Source organism: Patiria miniata, unplaced genomic scaffold, assembly GCF_015706575.1.
Source record: "Patiria miniata isolate m_02_andy unplaced genomic scaffold, ASM1570657v1 HiC_scaffold_4, whole genome shotgun sequence".
NCBI lineage: Eukaryota > Metazoa > Echinodermata > Asteroidea > Valvatida > Asterinidae > Patiria > Patiria miniata.
The window spans coordinates 9,691,254-9,710,354 of NW_024037071.1; the positions used below are offsets into that span (position 1 = coordinate 9,691,254).

The window sequence follows — 19,101 nt, forward strand, 5'->3', positions numbered from 1 at the left end:
GAATTTTTTTATAAACACTGCATACTCAATTTTGTTGGAGGGCTTGAACAAGAAATGTTCAAGCTTACACTCAAATGGGACCTGAAACAAGGCAATAAAAGCCATTATACAACACCTGAATAAATCCCCGTCATCTGATTGGTGGATCGTTGATCACATGTCATTGAATTATTCATACCAACGGGCGGCGCACATTGCAATGGAAGTTCTATTGCACGGTGAATAGAACTTCCATTGCACGGTGTCACTGCTGCCGGTGGTGGCGCTGTTTAAAATCGAGCTAAACTGAATATGATGGTTCTCAACCTGTTGAACAGTTTGCATAAATTAAATATAATGAACTTGTCGAGCTTTTAAAACAGTTTTTAACCTGAACAAATTGGCTATTAAAAGTCGACCAATCAGATGACAAGGATTTATTCAGGTGTTATATAAAACAAATAATGCATGTTCATGTTCGTGCAATGGAAAGAATAATTTCATGAGGTGACAGATGAAATGTTCCATTTTTCGCCTCGTGGAATAAAACATTTCATCCGTCACCTCATGAAATTATTCTTACCACTGCACTCACAAACATTAATTATTTGTATAATATCGCCCTACTATTGCGTTATATCGCCATATTTGATTATACAAATAATGAATGTTTCACGTTCGTTCAATGGAAAGAATAATTTCACTCGGTGACAGATGAAATGTTCCATTCCACTCGGCTTCGCCTCGTGGAATGGAACATTTCATCTGTCACCTCATGCAATTATTCTTACCATTGCACTCACAAACATTCATTATTTGTACAATATTAAATTTACATCTCTTCCATGCAAATGTCATCCTGTAATGGAACACAGATGCTTGGTGAATGATACAAATTCACAAAGGGTAGTCAATCATATTGGGATCACTTCACTCAATCATCGTAAAACCCAGCCCACACACAGCTGTTCATGTCTCTTGGCATTTCGCCGACCAGTGTTCCACAAACGATCAAAAGAATTTTTAATGGATGAAGCATTGACAAAAAAAGGGGTCATTAACAATTGCATGTAAAAAGCAGCATTAGTTTCAACAGACGTTCACATTTAGAAATTCAAAAGGCACAGCCTACAGCCCATGGATCAAAATGTCTTCTTTTTTTTTACATTTACCCCATAAAACTCATATCATATGGCAGCCATGGCTTCTATACAAACTGCCACCAAACTGAAAGACACTCCGTTTTGTTAACCTTCTTGACAAACTGGTCAAACAGAACAAAATGATCCCAAAACAGATATAAATTCAAGTAAAAAATTAAAACAAGAAATGAAAAAAAGAGAATCGAACTACACGTAGGCCTACATGTACATAAAAAGTTAGTCACAAAATCACAATCCTTAGGTTGTACGATATCAGTGTCTGTTTCTGCCATCGCGGTTTTTTGTAATAAACTGGACCATAATTTGCTGCCTTCGCATAAACATTTATACCAGGTACACATCGTCACCCAAAATATCAAACCTTGAGTGGATTTCAAACGTCTACCCTTGTATTTTTGGCACATGTCATAAAACGCCCCATCCCCGAACCACTTCGCCATTTTTGATCCACCAAACATCAATATTTTAACCAAGCCTTTCACATTCTCTGAGTGGTGTCAATGCATTGCAAAATGCATGTAAATATTGTATGAAAGGTGTCATCCCCGTGCTATTTTTACAAATTTTATACCGAAAATAGATTTCTTTTATAAGTTGCTATTTTTCTTGCAATATAATCAGTTAGGCCTATTTGTAATTAGCTCTTTTCGATCAACTCACTTCTAGGAGCGAAACGTTTTCGTGGTGCTGTAGTACGTGCTGGTCTAAGCTCAAACCACTTGCAATAAAATAGTCAGTCCCTTTTGAATGAGACATGGACCCCCAAAAAATCAACCCATATCTAGCTATTGAATGATTATTTGCGACCCGACAATACTTTCGTTCTCACGGGGTAGGCTGGTTCCCGCTTCACCCCGTAATCAGTACGGATAATGTCAAGGACCAGGAGCCAGTCTCGTTGCAAGGCGGATCTGTTTGTGCCCAAAATAATCTCTTTTTTTCCAGAGGGTTGTGGACACGCAAAACAGAAAAACTGAGGTTTTGTAATGTTATTCAAGTAAAACATACAAGTTGAACATTTAAAAAGAGAGGAAAAAAGTCTGTCAAAGCACGGGGAATATGGGCTCAGTGCACAGGTACCCCATCAACGGCCAAAAAAGGAGAGTTGGGGTGACCTAGACTGGTTCCCGGTCCATCCACTGCGTATTTCGAATGTATCCAAAGTTATTGGAGGCGGGGATTAGTATTAGGGTATTCGCGCGACAACAACGCCTGACGCGCACGCGAAGACGCAGTGGCGCCCTCTTTTGTTGGTGCACGGAGCCCATAATTTTAAATTGTTCAAGAAAAAGGCACAAAGAAATTTACACCAAAAAACCAATACACCAGAGTCAAGATGCAAACATGCTACCAACAGAAAAGTAATTGTCATTGATCAGCTTTTAAGATTCTGCAGGGTGCTCCAAAAAAAAGGTTGACACTTTTTCAGACGCAGATTTCTCAGAATTGAAGAGACCTGTTGAAATTGTTTTCAGATATTCCTAAACTACAAGATCTTGGTGGTAGGCCTATACGGTGAAAACGGTGTTGAAAATAAAGCCTAAATTAAGACATGGCGGCCATTTACAGAAAAGTGGTCAAAAACCAGTTTGTCCACACGCAAGTCTGTCGGTATGAGACATGATCACAACAATAACACTGTACACAGAAAGAACTGCATTAACAAAGACCATAATCTCATGCACACGTGTGGACAAACTGGTTTTTGACCATTTTTCTGTAAATGGCTGTCATTTCTTGATTTAGGCTTAATTTTCAACGCTGTTTTCACCATAGACGTATATCACCAAGATCTTGTAGTTTTGGAATAGATGTATCTAAAACAATTTCAACGTACCTGTTTTGAGAAATCTGCATCTGAAAAGTGTAAACCTTATTTTTGGGAACAACCTGTACTGATACTCCTTGCAACAAGGATTATTGACTGACAAAAGCTCTATCCTGTTAAAACCACTTTAAAGTAGAGGCCCACACAATTATTAGCCTTTAATCCTTTCTTGGAATGGCTTGAGAAGCAAACACAATTGAAATTCTTAATCTGTTCAAAAATAAATTAACCTTTAAGTTCATCTCAGCAGATATACACGTACATGTACTTATCGAGAAAATAGTGTAAGCCCAACGTAGAGGTTTTTGTATGAACTTTGGTTCACAGAAAGCTCCACTTTACGAACCGTTCATCCCCACATTCAAAGGTACTGTCTTTGCCGTGGTACAAGAATATGGCTGGAGCCTGGGCAATTAATTGACCAGATAGAATTTGGCACTCTCTCATGAATATTCATGACTTGCATGCGTAGCAGAGTTGGTTACCACAGAGCAACAAACTGAACGTTCGCCTGCATGGGATGGTTAATTGGCCAGTTAGATTTGGCACTCGCTCATGAATATTCATGAGTTGCACGTGTAGCAGAGTCGGTTACCACTGAGCAACAAACTGAACGTTCGCCTGCATGGGATGGTTAATTGACCAGTTAGAATTTGGCACTAGCTCATGAATATTCATGAGTTGAACGTGTAGCAGAGTCGGTTACCACAGAGCAACAAACTGAACCTGACACTGTCTGAATGAAGAGCTAGGTTGAGTTTGCGTACCAACAATTTTAACAAGATGTACCACTTGACAATGTTTGAAGTTTCTTAAAATCTATTTTTTTTCCCTTTCGAAATGGCAACATGCCAGAAGAAAAAACAATCTCACAGATAACCAGTACCAGTCAAGTGTTTATATCAAGCAAGGTTTTCCTCTACAATTTGTCTCTGCGAAATTGCAAATAGTCCTACGGGCCTTCATCAGGCAATTAACAAAACAAGGATAACATTTGCTGTTAGTCAATGGAGCTTGCCCAGTTCAGCTTTCTTGAAGACCTCCGCCGCTGTGAATATTAAGGCATCGATGATACCGGCAACAGTGAAGGTACCACCCACTATGGCACATATCTGACCAATCCGAAACAGGAAAAATGAAAGAAAGATGGCCTTTTAGCTGTTGGTTCGTTCAATTACTTTGAATTTAGCCATTTTAACTTTATTTATTCTGCCTACCCGAATTTCCAACGTAATATTCGACACGAAACATGCACGTTTCCACAACACTGTCTGTGTACATGACCTTTGCACTACGCGATGCGCGTGACGAAAACATGGTTGGTACCCGGCACTTTTTTAATTCATATATATCACTGCGATCTAAACCACCGGTAACTGAAATGATAGACTTGATTCCCAGGCGGAATGCTACGTGTGCTTAGCACACAACATGCCCACACGCAGTGAAGCACGCGTGTAAGTACGTTGGTCGCCTGTATCGCATGCAGGCTTGGCAACAACAACGACTTGTTTCTAAGACTACTTCAACGAACAACGTTGTGCCGTGCGTGCGCCTAAAATGTACTAAACTAGAGAGCGCTAATGCGGTAAAAATCAACGCATTGCCACAGTTTTTCTTCTCTTTTTTCAGTTTATTTTGATGGCCGGAAAAACCTGAATTGTGTGAGATTTTTTTAAAAACCGGAATTCCGGCTAAGAGTGGCATCTTTGCACATCACCCTTCAGTCACAATAAAATTATATGACCTGGATGGGCGCACGACATCGTAACTTCACGCAGGTCAACTGTGACTTATTCACGCCTGTCGGGAGCCTGTTCCGTCGCTGCGCAGAATGTGAAATTTGTTGTACTCTTGCAACTGTTGATTGTTTTTTTTAGTGCCAACTGATGCCAATCGTCTTTATATCATCACAGTTACACTCAGCTCACCAAATCAGAGATGCCAACATTCAAAATTGAAAAGCGTAATTTGGCATCAGACACCTAATGAAAAACAAGAAATTCCCTGCACGAGGTGCAATTCACCACCCCAGGGCGCACGCATAACGTTGGGGCAATTTGGTTTTACCGTCCGTAACTGGTTTCCAACCTACTCCCATGTATTGCCTATGTGCACACTTGGAAACCAGTGTTATACCCAATTGGGTTCGTTTACTTTGAGTGATCATGTCGGCGCTCTTTTATGCGCTAAAAATCGCAAACCCAATAGTTTGATACCAAATTCCCATTTTTATGCGCTATGCAAAGACAGGAGTCAAGATACTACATGTATTACAAATTGTGCACACATTATTTTATTCACGTAAAATCTTGGAAAATCATAGAAAATCATATAAGGATCAAACAATCGTAATCGGGGAGAATCAATCGTATAAATTACGCCTAAATCGTAAATGTTGGCATCTCTGCAAAATATTGACGACGGATTTGATCCGGACAGTTTTAGGTCAGGCGCAGCGTGATCCTGAAAAGTCAGTCGCCAACTGTTCTGTGTCGTCGCAAGGTCGACCTGAGGCCGTTTCATGTACCAGACCCCATCACACTTCAAATTTAATCTGCCAAAGTATAGAAGAATTGTTTGTTTGTACTCACGGTTGTAATGAAGGAATAAAATGGCGCTCGCTTCTCATGATACTTCACCGTGATTGGACTGATGTCGTAGCGGAACCAAATCGCTGGCAGAACACGGTGGCCGTGACCCATATTCTGATATTCCTGAAATCAATTCAATAGCACGACTCGGGTAATTTTCCGTGACCCAACACAACTGCAGTAATTACCAGCAAGTGGCTCGCATCATTTCGAGTGCATGACTCAACTGGCGTAAGAAATAAACATGCAATTCTATTACATAATAATATAACAATAATAATAATCGGCATTTAAGAACGCTCTTATTAGTAAACTAAATCACAGCGCTTACAGTATTATTATTATCCCTGATCATTGGGCCAATTAAACATTCCAAATACCATCTCAGCTCCCTGGGGAGTATACAGCTGGATGCTGCCTGTTAGGCGCAAACAAGCTAATTCAATCACAATAACCATCTCTGCCCTCACAGGTACCCATTTACTCCTGGGTGGAGAGAAGCAGTGAGTGACAAAGTGCCATGCTCAAGGGCACACGCACCATGACCCCGGGTGGACTCGAACCCACAACCCGCAGCTTTACCCACAGACCACGAATCCAGTGCCCTTAACCACGAGGCCACAGCACTCCACAAGTCGTTCCCAAGACTGACATTTACAATTGTGGCGCGATCAAGCTTTAAAATGAGTCGTTTGTCAACCCTGGTCAATTTTTTATTTACAGACTTGAAAAGAGCACAATCTCAGCATTACTGCTCTGAAAACAGCATGCTGGTACCAGTTTTAATTCAAAAATTATTGATGTCAGAACACCAAGAGATGTGATGAAGTGATGTGATGAAGTGGGCCTTTTTTGGACTGAATCTCCAAATGAAGATTCCCGAGAAACGACTCATTCAGCTTGATCGCATCACAATTGAAGATTTTATTTCCAAAATGCACTGTGGATGAAAATCCTGGCAAGACCACTGTTAATGCTACATGTGCTTCCTTTTTTCAGAGGCGCATCCAGCTTTTGATGTCAGGGGAGTGGGGGGGGGGGGGGGGGGCGCAATCCGCACTCAAAACAGACCACTATTATGCATACTGGCAAATAATCGCCGATTTTCACGGAGCATTGTACATTTACATGAAATAGTTTTGGAGAATGGTTTTGGAGCTTGGTTTTCTTTCTTTTTTCATGTCAGTGGACTTTTACCACTTATACAAATAATTACTGAAAAAAATATTTATAAAAAAAATAGCTGCCGGGGGTCTCTATTGAATACATTATTTGTTGGGAAGTTTGAAAGATACCTCAAAATCCGCATTTTTTGTTTCTCACCACGAAAAAAGTGGGAGAGGAGTATCCAATACCCCCCCCCCCCCCCCCCGGTCAACAAGTGGGGCTAGATACCTCAAAATCCGCATATTTTGTTTCTCACCAAGAAAAAGTGGGAAAGGATGATCCAATGCCCCCCTCCACCTGTCAAAAAGTGTGGGGGGGGGGGGATATACTCCCAAATTCCCCCCCCCCCCCCCCCCCCCCCGGATTAACGCCCCTGAATGCATCTGGTGGAAGATATGTACCTTGTAAGCAAAGGTGTACTGGTAGGATATGTTCTGGTTACCCCAGAGATCTTCGTAAACCGTCGGGACAATCTTGATGTAATAGTCATGGGACGACTCAGCTGAAAAGATCAAACAAAGGGATCAACTGATAATCTAGTCAAGAGCCTGTTTGCGATACCAAGCTATTTTCAGACAAGGTTTAATTTTAGCACGCGTCTCTCAACTCTCAAACTACTGCAGGGTTCATCTCGCTGACCCATGTCAACACATATCGTGACGAAGTTTGCAGAAGTCCGTCTGTGAAACTAGAGTTACAAAAAGCGTGATTCACAACCTTGGCAGATAAGGAGTTTACAAAATGAAACCGGATGCAAACAACAATTAACCCACAAACCAAAGTCAACCAACAGATACAGCGTGTGTCAATAAAAATGCAGGATTAGAAACAAAAATATTAAGAATATAAACCACCCCTATTCATCATAATGTTAACCCTCTTTTCAAAGTACCTTTCCTTCTCTTCACTATGCTTTTTATCCCATCTCATTTGGACAATCCTGTCCAGAGATAGAGTACATTGAAGAAGGGTTATAAATTCCAAGCTGGTCTGATTTGTGAAATCACACATACCTAATGAAAGGTTTGAATTCAGTACAGGTGAAAGTATTTGTGGATCACAAAGAAGGACATGTGTGGCAGGATTAGGCTTACATAATCCTTTAGTCCACAATCAATGTTATTAGTCAATAATTCATGATGCTTTGAAACAATGATAGTCCAGTTATTAAATTTAAGTGATACTTATCATCAGTTGTTTCAAAGAAAGTTTTGTTCTGGTTTAATTGTCTTCAATGCATACCTACATTGTACAAACTGGTCGTTGTAATAAGGTCATTGAATCAGACCAACCCGCTTCAGAAGGGCTTCACAAAACTTGTCATAACTTTTGAACAAAAGTCCAAATTCCACCAAACAAAAATCTTGTCAAAGATGAAATTATGGACAATCAAATCCTTATCAAATTAGGCACACCAGTAGCATAATTTTCTCAGAAAAAAATCGCTTTGAATCCAGCATTTTTATTGACACACGCTGTACATGTGTTTTTTTCTGAAGGCCAAATTCTATCAAAACCAACCTTTGCGCAGCACAGTTGACTTGACACCCAAAAGATACAATGTTAATTTATTAGTTCTAGCCATTAAACCATCAGCACTTGACTGTTGCACATTATACAAATATTGACTGCTTTGTGTTGTGTAGTAAAACTAGCCTCAGAAGGGATCCACGAATTGTTGTTTTTCCAAGGTGAAGCTTAGGGAAAATGGGATGCTCCTATTGATCACTAAGGAAGGCTAGTTTCATTGTGCAACACGGTCCTCACAGATTCTTATTTTTTTGATTAGAGATTCTGATTATTATAAGAACAATTCACACACATCCCTTTGCGATTTGTTGTCGTTTTGCTGGAAGAACACTTAATACTTTTTTGTGATCCGTGGACAGAACGTTAAAACGGCGATTGTGTTTGAAATTCCGTAATTTGAAAAGTACTTGAGTGATTTGAATCATCTTGTATTTAAAGAAAGCTTATGAATTGGGCTTTCATATCCTAGACTTTGAAAGTGCTACATGCAGAACTTCACTAAAACAATGGTCCCAACATTTGGGATTCGTTACCCTGTACTACCCCTGCATGAAATAATGTCTGTGCCCAACTCTGAAGCATGCAAGAACAATACTCAAAACAGGCACATTGACCCAGCCTTGTGCTTGTGCAACTGTTTACATGTATTTCTATTTCAATATAACAATTCAGGAATTGGCCGGAATAGCCCAAGAACGTCTTTGGGCTAATTTCTAGTGGGGTCCTTGGCCTAAACCAGGAGGCCACAGCACTCCACGGAAAACCCACAGAATCAGGTAGGCACTGAAAGAAAACAAGGCGAGGAAAAAAGCACCAGTAAACCTGATCCCCCATAACTAAGAATGCCATTTCTTGTCTCACCTTTGGATTCTAATCTGTCCTTTTTTAAAAGTGGGTTGAAAGCTGCTCTCTCGCCAACCGATGAATTCTATAGAGAAAAAAAAAAGAGCAAGACATCTCTAAATATCTGTACATGTACATGGGCCTTATTCACGAGTTGGAGATTTTTGTCAAGTTCACTGAATGTAGTTAATTTATTGTTACCTGTTGAATGGGATGGCGCCAGACTATGCAGACACAATGCAGCCTTATTTACTGTCATTGTTTTTTTTTTAATCTGGCTTTAAACATTAGGGAATGTTTAATTACAAATGTTCAATTATTCATTGAAGCAGACTAGAATTAATTAGAAATGAAGTTGGTTTCATTTGTCTACACAAGTTCCAAAAATCAAGATTTTACCTCTCTCAATCCAATAATGGCCGACTCGTGAATAAGGCCCATGTTGTTGGAAAAGCACTTTACTGAACACTGTCATAAAATGCATTTCTCCAAGTACCAGTATCCTGAAGCAGTGTTGTAGTACTCCTTACCCTAGTCATACATGTGTTTTGGTACTTGTTCTCGTACTCATACACGTACTCAACTACTCATGACAAAGTACATGTACTCGTACTCATTCTCTTGCAAATGTTCTCCCGCAAGAAAATTAAGCACTACATGCAGGAAAAGAAGCAGTTTTCTACTGTTTGGGAGGCTTCTGCATTTTGTGGGGCGCTGTGGTCCAATGGTTATGGTGTTCGACTCGTGTGCCGTGGTGCATTGGTTCGAATCCTGACCGTGGGAACACTGTGCTTGTGCTCTTGAGCAAGGCACTTTACCATTATTGCTCCGTCCTTCGGATGGGACGTAAAGCCATAGGTCCTGTGTTGTGTAATGCACGTTAAAGAACCCAGTAACACTTATCGCTAAGAGAAGGGGTTTGCCCCGGTGTTTCTGGCAGTGGCTGCAATGTGCGCCGCAGCACCTTGTAAACCATTATAAGGTGCTACATAATGGGTCTCATATTTCTCATAAACTTTATTTACCTTTCTTTAATAATTGACATAATTTCCAGCGCCTTCAGTACCTAATTGTTGGTAGATACGTGCGCTATATAAGACTCCGTTATTATTATTATTATTTGTTTAATGCCTAGTTTCATAGCAAAGAGCCGTTGAAAACACATGACATGTTGAAATTTGCTCCTCCTTGTGGAAAGTACTCGTACTTGCACTCGTACTACCGGTAGTACTCAAGTACATGTACAGTTTTTGGTACTTGTACTCGTACATGTACTCACGGATTTGGGAATGCTGGTAATTACGTAGTGAAGATATAGGGCTGCAGCTGATTTGACGAAACCTTACGCAATGTGCAACTCTGCTTGCGCCAAAATGTATTGTGTAAGTTGCCCAACATTTTACTTATGACAGATTTCACGAAAGTCGGATAGTGCATAAGTCCGCAACTTGCGCAATAAATTATGGCGCAACTTATGACACATTTCACGTAAGTCAAATAGTGCGCAAGTCCGCGACTTGCGCAATAAATTATGGCGTAACTTGTGCAATCATTTTTTAGGTGGGGTAAGTTGTGGTGTAGCGACTGCAAATGACAATTTACCAGCAAATTGGGACTGTCAAGGAACTTATCAAGGTTCATACAAGAAACTCACAACTTTATGTTTGAAGATATCTATTTTACTCATAACATAAATTTTAGAGTTGCTGAACAATTCCGAAAAAAGTCAGACAAAATAATTTTCAAAATGGCAGGATGAAGTGATCCAACAAGTGTTTCGCGAACGAACAATTTCACACACAAACAGCCATCGTAAATGCTGTTTTTATTCTCGTCCATGATTTTTAAATCATTTAGAACGTTGCGCAGCTACACCAAGTTTTGTGAAATTGATCAAAAGTTTATTGCGCAGCTGCGCAACAAATTTTTTGCATAAGTCTCACGCATGGCACAAGCTGCGCACCTTTTCATGAATTAGACGCATCGTTGCAAAGGCCTTCTTTTGTTAATTTCTTCACAATGACAGCATGCCAGAAAGAATAATTTCACAGGGTGTTTAGTTTCCTTACTATCTTTCAACCATGTATGTTTTTCAACAATAATTACATCAGTTACTTTCTGGATAGCTGCAAATGATGGACTGTAGCTTTAAAGAGTCCACAAATCACAAATTAGTATAGCCGTGACTCACTGGCCACTGTATGTAAAGTATGTGCTCCAGCACCCCATTAACCTTCTGATATCGCCAAACAAATAAAAAAGTTCGTGAAAATTTACGTCAATGCCAAAAGTATCCAAAGCGATCATGACACACTTTGAGTTTCAACTTGCAACCACACTCTGGGTGGTCCAGAACAAGATAAGGGTTTAATCATTGCAAATATTTTGATTGCCGATAAATCTTGGGTAAACATATCTATTTTAATAACTTCTATTTTTTCCGCTGTACTTCATACTTGACAGTTGCATCCGATTGCCAATCTCATGTAGGCTTGGGCGACTCTAGCATTTTTGGAATCGATTTTGATCCCTTCCAGGAATCGCAATTCCATTCCGAATTGACTCCAATTTTCCCCAGCCAAAAATTACACAAAAAATTGCATCTATAAAAAAACCCCAACCAACTACAGGGTGAGTAAAAAAACACGAAACCCAAATGTCTGGACCATTGTTTTAGTGCAGTTCTGCATGAAGCACTTTCGAAATGTACGATATCAAAGCCGCATTCTTAAGCTTTCTTTTAGTACAAAAATCATTCAAATCACTCATGTACTTTTCAAGCTACAGAGTTTTAAACACAACCACCATTTTAAAGTTCTGTCCACGGTTTACAAAAAGTTCACTGTTCTTTCAGCAAAACAAAAACAAATCACATAAGGATGTGTGTGAATTGTTTTCGTTTTGCTGAAAGAACGCACGCCTTTTTTGTGATCCGTGGACAGAACTTTAAAACGGAAAATGTGTCCTTTTTAGAACATCATAATACGCGTACGTGACCAAAATGCGCGTCAACCCCTGATACAGCGCGTGCTGTATATATACACGTAGAACGTTCATGTCCATACGCAGCAATTTTTGAAAGACCGGGGGCAAACTGGTCAAAATGTTAATTTAACTATGTGACTGGTGTAACAATCTGCTACAGTATTGCTAAGAACTGCAGTTCTGTGCTATCAGCTTCGGGCGGGAACAATCTGTGATAATATTGCTAAGTATAATTGCAGTTCTGCGCTATCAGCTTCGGGCGGGAACAATCTGCTACAACATTGCTAACTATAATTACACTTCTGCACTATCAGCTTCGGGCGGGAACAAGAAGTTTGGCATATTGAATAAACGGCTGCCCAGCCAAAAATAACAGCAATCGAAAAATTTGATAAAGGTCAATGTATTTGCAGATGGGGTCAGGAGGATTATTTATTCTGGTTAGAAGGTTGTGCCTAATTGAGGTACACGTACTTACCGATAAATCATCACCAAAGGACACCTGGTCAATAAAATGGGCAAAATCAGGCTTGGAGGGCTGGTTCATCCCCGCCGCATGCGTTGACACGTGAAAATTCCCAGGAACCTGAAGAAAAAAAATGAGCAAAAAATGGATGAATCTCTTTTGAGAAGGTGTGTGGTGCTGAAAAGAACCGGTTGTTTGTGAAACTCAACGTTCCGATCAGAATGCTTTGATCATCTTGAGGAGATCATACTGATTAGAGCATACTGATATATTTTCTTTAACCCTAACTCCCTAGGCCTTTTTTGCTAGGAAGTAGCCTCAATCCTGCAAAATCCTCCAATTGGCCTCATGGAAAAATAGCATATAGCCTCAATCCTGCAAATTCCTTCATTATTTCTTGAATATGGTCTGTGGAGAGGTGACCACTGCCTGAATCCTGCAAAATCCTCCGGCTATGACTGTCAATAGGCTGAGGCAGAGGCAGTGACATCCTGAAGCAGTGCGGAGGATTTCAAGTATAATCAAGGACTAAATTTATGCACGGCTGAGCATAAACAACACAAGGTCCGGCCCAAGACATTGACACAGTGCGTCCTCCGAAATCAGCAACGCACTTTTGCCATGTAACCTCAATCCTACAAATTCCTTCTAATTTGCAAAAAGGATTTTGGAGGATTTGGGATGGTTAGGGTTAAATGGTAACGCCACAAACAGGGATGGGATTGTCAATTTAAAACAAAATCTGAAAATTGGATGACTGGCCTGAAAGATGTGTTTCTTTCTATACTGATGTCTAAATGTCTTTCTCTCAGATTCAAAAAGTCTGAAAAATCTCATGCCTGAACGAAAGTGAAAAGCGAACATGACTTTAGGTCTCCTCATATCCTGTAGTTACAAAATAAGAAAGTGCAGCAGTAGATACCTTATTCACAGTGAATGTTGTTTCAAACAGACACCCTTTCATGTTGTTGATAGGCTTCTTCTTTGTGTTGTCAACATACCCGACTTCATGTCGGCCCATGTCATCTTGTATGTCTAACCCGAGAACTGGAGGCCATTCGAGAGTGACATAAAAAAAGAGAGAAAATAATCATCAAACAGTGAATCAAGTACAAAACGGGTTAAAACGTCAAGCGGATGACGTCTAAACACGCTAACCCCCAATCTGTTTGATACACACACAAAAAGTCTGAGAAGTTTGTGGAGGCTGGCCATGCGTTGTTTATGAACTTGGCTGCTGTGCACCGCCTGTTGTGGTACAATTTACGTTCCATGGGCACACCCCGGAGTGTTGAAAAATATGAGGTTGCGGTATGAAATGTACATTTCTGTTGAAACGACTCTTGCGAATCAGTAGGCCCCCTATTTGTGGCGTTTGGCTGTATATCAAACGTAATCTGCCATATCTTGTTTTTTTTTTCAAAATTGAAATATTTGCAGCAAACATAATTCCGGCGCGAACTGGTTAAGAAAGGAAAAGAATGTCTCGAGAGTGAATTTATCATACTTCTAGCTCTCCGAGGTTCGATGTGTTAAAGGGAATATACAATATTTGCAAACATCGAAAAATAAAACTACCAAGTTTTTATGATATACCTTACTAGGATGTTGGTAAATGACAGTCTCAAGCATGTTGTAAAATTATGGCACCTGGTGTGAAGTCATTTTCAACAAAATGGTATTTTTGTATAAATTTCCACCGGTGGTCGGCCGACCACCGTTGGAAAAACCTAACTTTTTTTCAACTACTGCTCCAAATTCACCATTTTTTTTTCAGTGCAAATCTTGTTTGCTAATTGGTTACATGTTCATAAACGGGATGCAAGCTAGACTGGTTACTTTACCTTACAATTTTCTGGCATCTATAAATTTATCCATTTTATTTTTAGTGGAGTCAGGGAACCAGATTTCTCCACCATTTGTGTTTTTTCTTGGTTTTTCCAGCATTTTCGAACACAAAACTTCAAACATGTCAGGTTAACAATATTTGATCTATTATAGTTACCCCTCAAATAGTTCATTTCTGAAAATTATAGCAAAAGCCAATGATGTACATTCCCTTTAAGTTAAGCTGCAGCAAAATCAAAGCCAAGAAAACAACTGACCTGAGCATGATAGTCGTGGGAGGGTGATGTTAAGTCGCACATCCATTCTTTCAACTGTTCCCGGGTTATCAACGTACAGCTCACTGACTCTGCAGGGGAAAATTAAAATTAAAAAAAATCTAATACCAGGAAGCTGCCAAATTGGTATATTACCCGTAGTATCTCTTAAGGGTTTTGCTTTAACCCTAACGTACCTAAATCCATCAAAATCCACACCCCTGTTTTGAAAGGATTTCGGTGGAATCAGGATACCTCCATATGTATTGAAAAAGTTGGGGGATTTTGATGGATTCGGGACAGTAAGCCTACATATAGCGTTAGTGCAGGATTTTGATGGATTCAGGATTTTGATGGATTCAGGATCTCAACAGATTTACTCTCGTCTAACTGGTGGATTCTGATGGACTCAAAGGCCACCAACATTATTTTGCATGGCAAAATTGATGGATTTCGGCGGATGCAGGATACTTTCTAGTAAAAATACCCAAGGGATTAGGGTTAATGCAAGAAAATAAGCATTTGAAACATTTACACGCTGGATGTACATGTACATGTTTTTTGTATGCATTATAAAATTATTTTCTGGAGGTCTCCGATACATTTGACACATGTTTGATTCCTGTAATGTCTGTTTGTCAGTTGGTTTGTTTGTGTTGTTGTTCTTGTTACATCTGTACACCCATTTGACTAGTTGCTTCGTTTTGTTTTTGTATTGCTGGTTTGTTTTTTGGTTGGTCACGTGACTGTTTGTGAACGCCGTTTGTTTATTTGTAGTCTGTTGTATTTACTTGTACATGTATGCAGGTGCTATATTATCATTTATGTATCGCTTATATTTGTTTTAAAAGTTTTACATGTAAATGCCAGATGGATTTGAAAAAACACATCGCTATTTTTATGCACTTTTGTTAATTTTTAGACAACCCCCATGCAGTAGTTTTTAATTTTCATATGTCATTTGAAGATTTCATGTGTAAATAATAATTTAAATCAAAGCAATGAGTCTTTTAAAAAAAAAATTGGCAGTTTCGAATATCTGAATATTTGGTCGAACATAGTTTTGAGTAATCGAATACTAAAATATTTGGAAATGGACAGCCCTAATACAAATGTGTACATTACAATGCTTAATTCGTTTGATGATTTAAATATGGATTTTATCACAGCACAGGCAAAGCCATCTGGTCAAACAATTTGCTCTGCAAACATGTATATATGCACATCAAATTATAGCTGCCTATACCAACATGTCTGCAACCATATGCTCAAATAATTGCAGATTTACATACCACAATTTTAAATGCTGGTTAAAACGAGTATTATTAAGGGAAGAAATACAAAATGTATTGGGCGTTATTTTTTATACAAATACATGTAGCCTACAGTACATTTAAAACCGGCTAGGCGCCTGGTCACAGGTAACGTTTGTTTTTTGTGCGATACAAAACAAAACAAAAACCGAACCAAAACCAAAAATAGCACAATAGAAAATTAAAATTATATGTACTTACACATCTGGCTTAATGAAAGTGGTGAACTCCGACAGAAGTAAGAACACAATGAACAAAATACTGCATATTGAAACTGCAAACAGAAAAAACCAAAAAACAAACTTTTCCAGTTGCCTCAACAGCATTTTTGGAGTACGTTTACATATATGATTAAAAGTGTTTCAATTAATTTGCCACGACCATAAATAGAAAGGGGGGAAAGATTTCCATATAAGAAGTTCACTAATTTTCCTCTGTATTGAGAACAAGCCCCCAGATAGCAATTTCATGTCATCAAAGTCAATTTGAGCAGTGAGAAAATACAAGCATTTTCTTAGAAAACACTTAGAATTTTTCAGTCCAATCTCATAGGGTTTGTACACAGGGTGTTGAGTGAACTTCGTATATGGAAATCTTTCCGAAAGGGGTGAAATAATCTGTTGAAAACAAGACCTTTTACTTGAATCTGTGATGTAGTTTCGACTCAGCTGCAAGATTCAGCCCCAAAATAACTCAAAAGTCTTGAGAATAAACAATGAATTCTGAAACCCTACCTTCCTGTTATCTATGGTTTGTTTTTGATTATCATTTGTTATCATTTTTTTTTTGGGGGGGGGAGGGTTGGGTTTTGTTTTAGGTTTTGTTTTTTGTTTTTGATTTGGTTTGGGTTGGGTTTTGGATTAGGTTTAGGGTTGGATTTGGGGTTTGGGTTGGGTTTTGGGTTGAGTTAGGAGTTGGGATTTTTGGTTTGGTTTGGGGGTTGGGTTGGGTTTTTCTGGTTGGTTTATGGTTGGGGTGGGTTTTTTTGAGGTTGGGTTTGGAGTTGAGTTTGAAGTTGTTGTTTTTTGGGGTTGGGTTTGAGTATTGGGTTGAGTTTTAGGTTGGTTTTGGGTTGGGTTTTGGGTCCAGTTTTGGGGTTTTGGGTTGGGTTTTGAGGTGGGTTTTTTGGTTGGGTTGGGTTTTGGGTTAGGTTTGGAGTTAGGTTGGGTTTGGGTTGGTTTTGGGTTGGTTTTGGGTTGGATTTTGGGTTGGTTTTGGGTTGGGTTTTGGGTCGAGTTTTGGGTTGGGTTTTGGGTTGGATTTTGGGTTGGTTTTGGGTTGGGTTTTGGGTCGAGTTTTGGGTTGGGTTTTGGGCTGGGTTTTGGGTGTTTTTTTGGGGGTTGGTTTATGGTTGGGGTGGGTTCCTTTTGTTTGTAACTTACCAGCAGCGCCAGCTAATGTTGGCTGCGTTAAATCCTTTGGAATCTTTCGGTAAACATCAAGCCTGTTTTAACAAACCAAAACACACAAAGCCAAAGTTAGTTCATGTGTACATGTTTGTATTTCATGATATCAACTTTACAATGTACATGGAAAGCTAATAATAGTTCACACGTGAAAATCATGCTCTGAAATTTAACCAAAAGAAGCCTAAGTTTATAGCGTGCTATATACCACATGACTATTATAACATTACTGCACATACCGGTATCTTGCCTCCATTTACAACATTTTCATAAACAACTTTATGAATTATTACTCACAGTTTTTGTTAAGTATGTTATTTATTGGGTTTTTTTCATAATTAAAATGTGGTACATGTAGTTATATTTTATGGGAAACTTAGGGGGCTCGTTTTTGGTCAATTTCCCGGGGACAGACAGACAGATAGACAGACAGACCTACCGACTGACCACCAAGTGACATGTACATAGTTAGCTCCTGCCAGAGCTTAAAAATGTAGCCTGGGATATTTCTTATATTATAATCTACGAAGTGGCTATCGTTACGGCAGCCGTTGTTTAGCGCCCTCTATGATACTTTTTGATACGCACGCAGGTATATAATTATTTGTTTCCCCACGTTTTAGCGAGCAGTGCGACAGCTCAGTCGATAGAGGGTAGGATTTTGCACCGCGAGGTTGCGGGTTCGCATCTCAGTTTTGCACTCAAATTTTTTTCCTTTTCTAACCTGAGGCTTTGGAGGATTTTTTTTAAAAGGGAAATAAATTCCGAATTTCATAACGTTCAAATTCACTTTTTTCCTTCTAATTTTATATTTTGTTCTCATGTTTTTATAAAAGTTGCAGTAGGCCTACTACCGTAACGACAGAAAATGGGAAATGCGTTACGGCTGCCGTCTAACGACTAACGATCGTCACTGCGTATTTATAATTATAATCTAACTGAGCTTCATAAATACGTAGGCTACAAAAAATAGACACCTGAAAAAGGCAGCACTTTCTGATTAGCCTATATAAAGAGGGTGATATGCTTCCAAAGCAAAACAACATACAAACTAAGCCTAGGGCCTAAATGTGAAAATCAAAATTTGACAAAGTTCGACATTTTTTAGAATAGGCCACATTGACGAGACATGTTCGGAAACTGGGCGCAATGCCTTTCTCACCTTCTAACGTCAAATCCCATGATTGTCTCTCTTTATCAAGAATCTTAGATGGGAGTTAAAACATAACCAGATACCAATCTGCAAAGTATATTTGTTGATCTGGAAAAGCTCTTGTAAACACGGAAAATAAATATTATCATGGATCCGGACGGACAGACGATATTAAAGTTCATTCACGTGTGTGCAATGGAAGTCTGAACTTCGACCCGCATTAAAAAAACGTGCATAAACTCTACATGTAGAGCACGAAAGCGGAACCAGACTACATGGCTACGTTTCGACAACCACATGGTGGCTTGTGATTGGCCGACTCAAAGGCAATTTACACATGTAATGTGCAGAACTCGGACGCTGCAGAAAACAGAATCATTAGCCCCCCCCCCCCAATTGCAATCACTTCGGATATATTTTTTTTTAAATGGGTGTTTAATCCATGGTTGTTTCCTTTCCAGTAGCGGCACCCATAAATCTGCAATTTCAGGGGAACAAAAATTCAGGGCAGTGAATTTTTTTTTTCTGGACCGGGGGCCGGGGCGGGGGGGGGGGGGGGGGGGGGGGGCGGG

At 39.5% G+C, this 19,101-nt stretch overlaps 1 protein-coding gene across 1 annotated transcript; it reads right to left on the reverse strand.

The window, feature by feature from the left end:
* Positions 1 to 1,134: 1,134 nt before the first annotated feature.
* LOC119739894 (endoplasmic reticulum-Golgi intermediate compartment protein 1-like) lies at positions 1,135 to 18,753 on the reverse strand. Its single transcript, XM_038215019.1, has 10 exons — positions 18,539 to 18,753; positions 17,353 to 17,414; positions 16,172 to 16,244; positions 14,661 to 14,749; positions 13,478 to 13,602; positions 12,568 to 12,675; positions 9,123 to 9,189; positions 7,133 to 7,233; positions 5,565 to 5,687; positions 1,135 to 4,082 (listed from the first exon to the last, which is right to left on the reverse strand). The coding sequence occupies exons 1-10, from the start codon at positions 18,556 to 18,558 to the stop codon at positions 3,975 to 3,977; spliced, it is 876 nt and encodes a 291-aa protein (XP_038070947.1). The 5' UTR covers positions 18,559 to 18,753; the 3' UTR covers positions 1,135 to 3,974.
* Between the last annotated feature and the right edge of the window lie 348 nt (positions 18,754 to 19,101).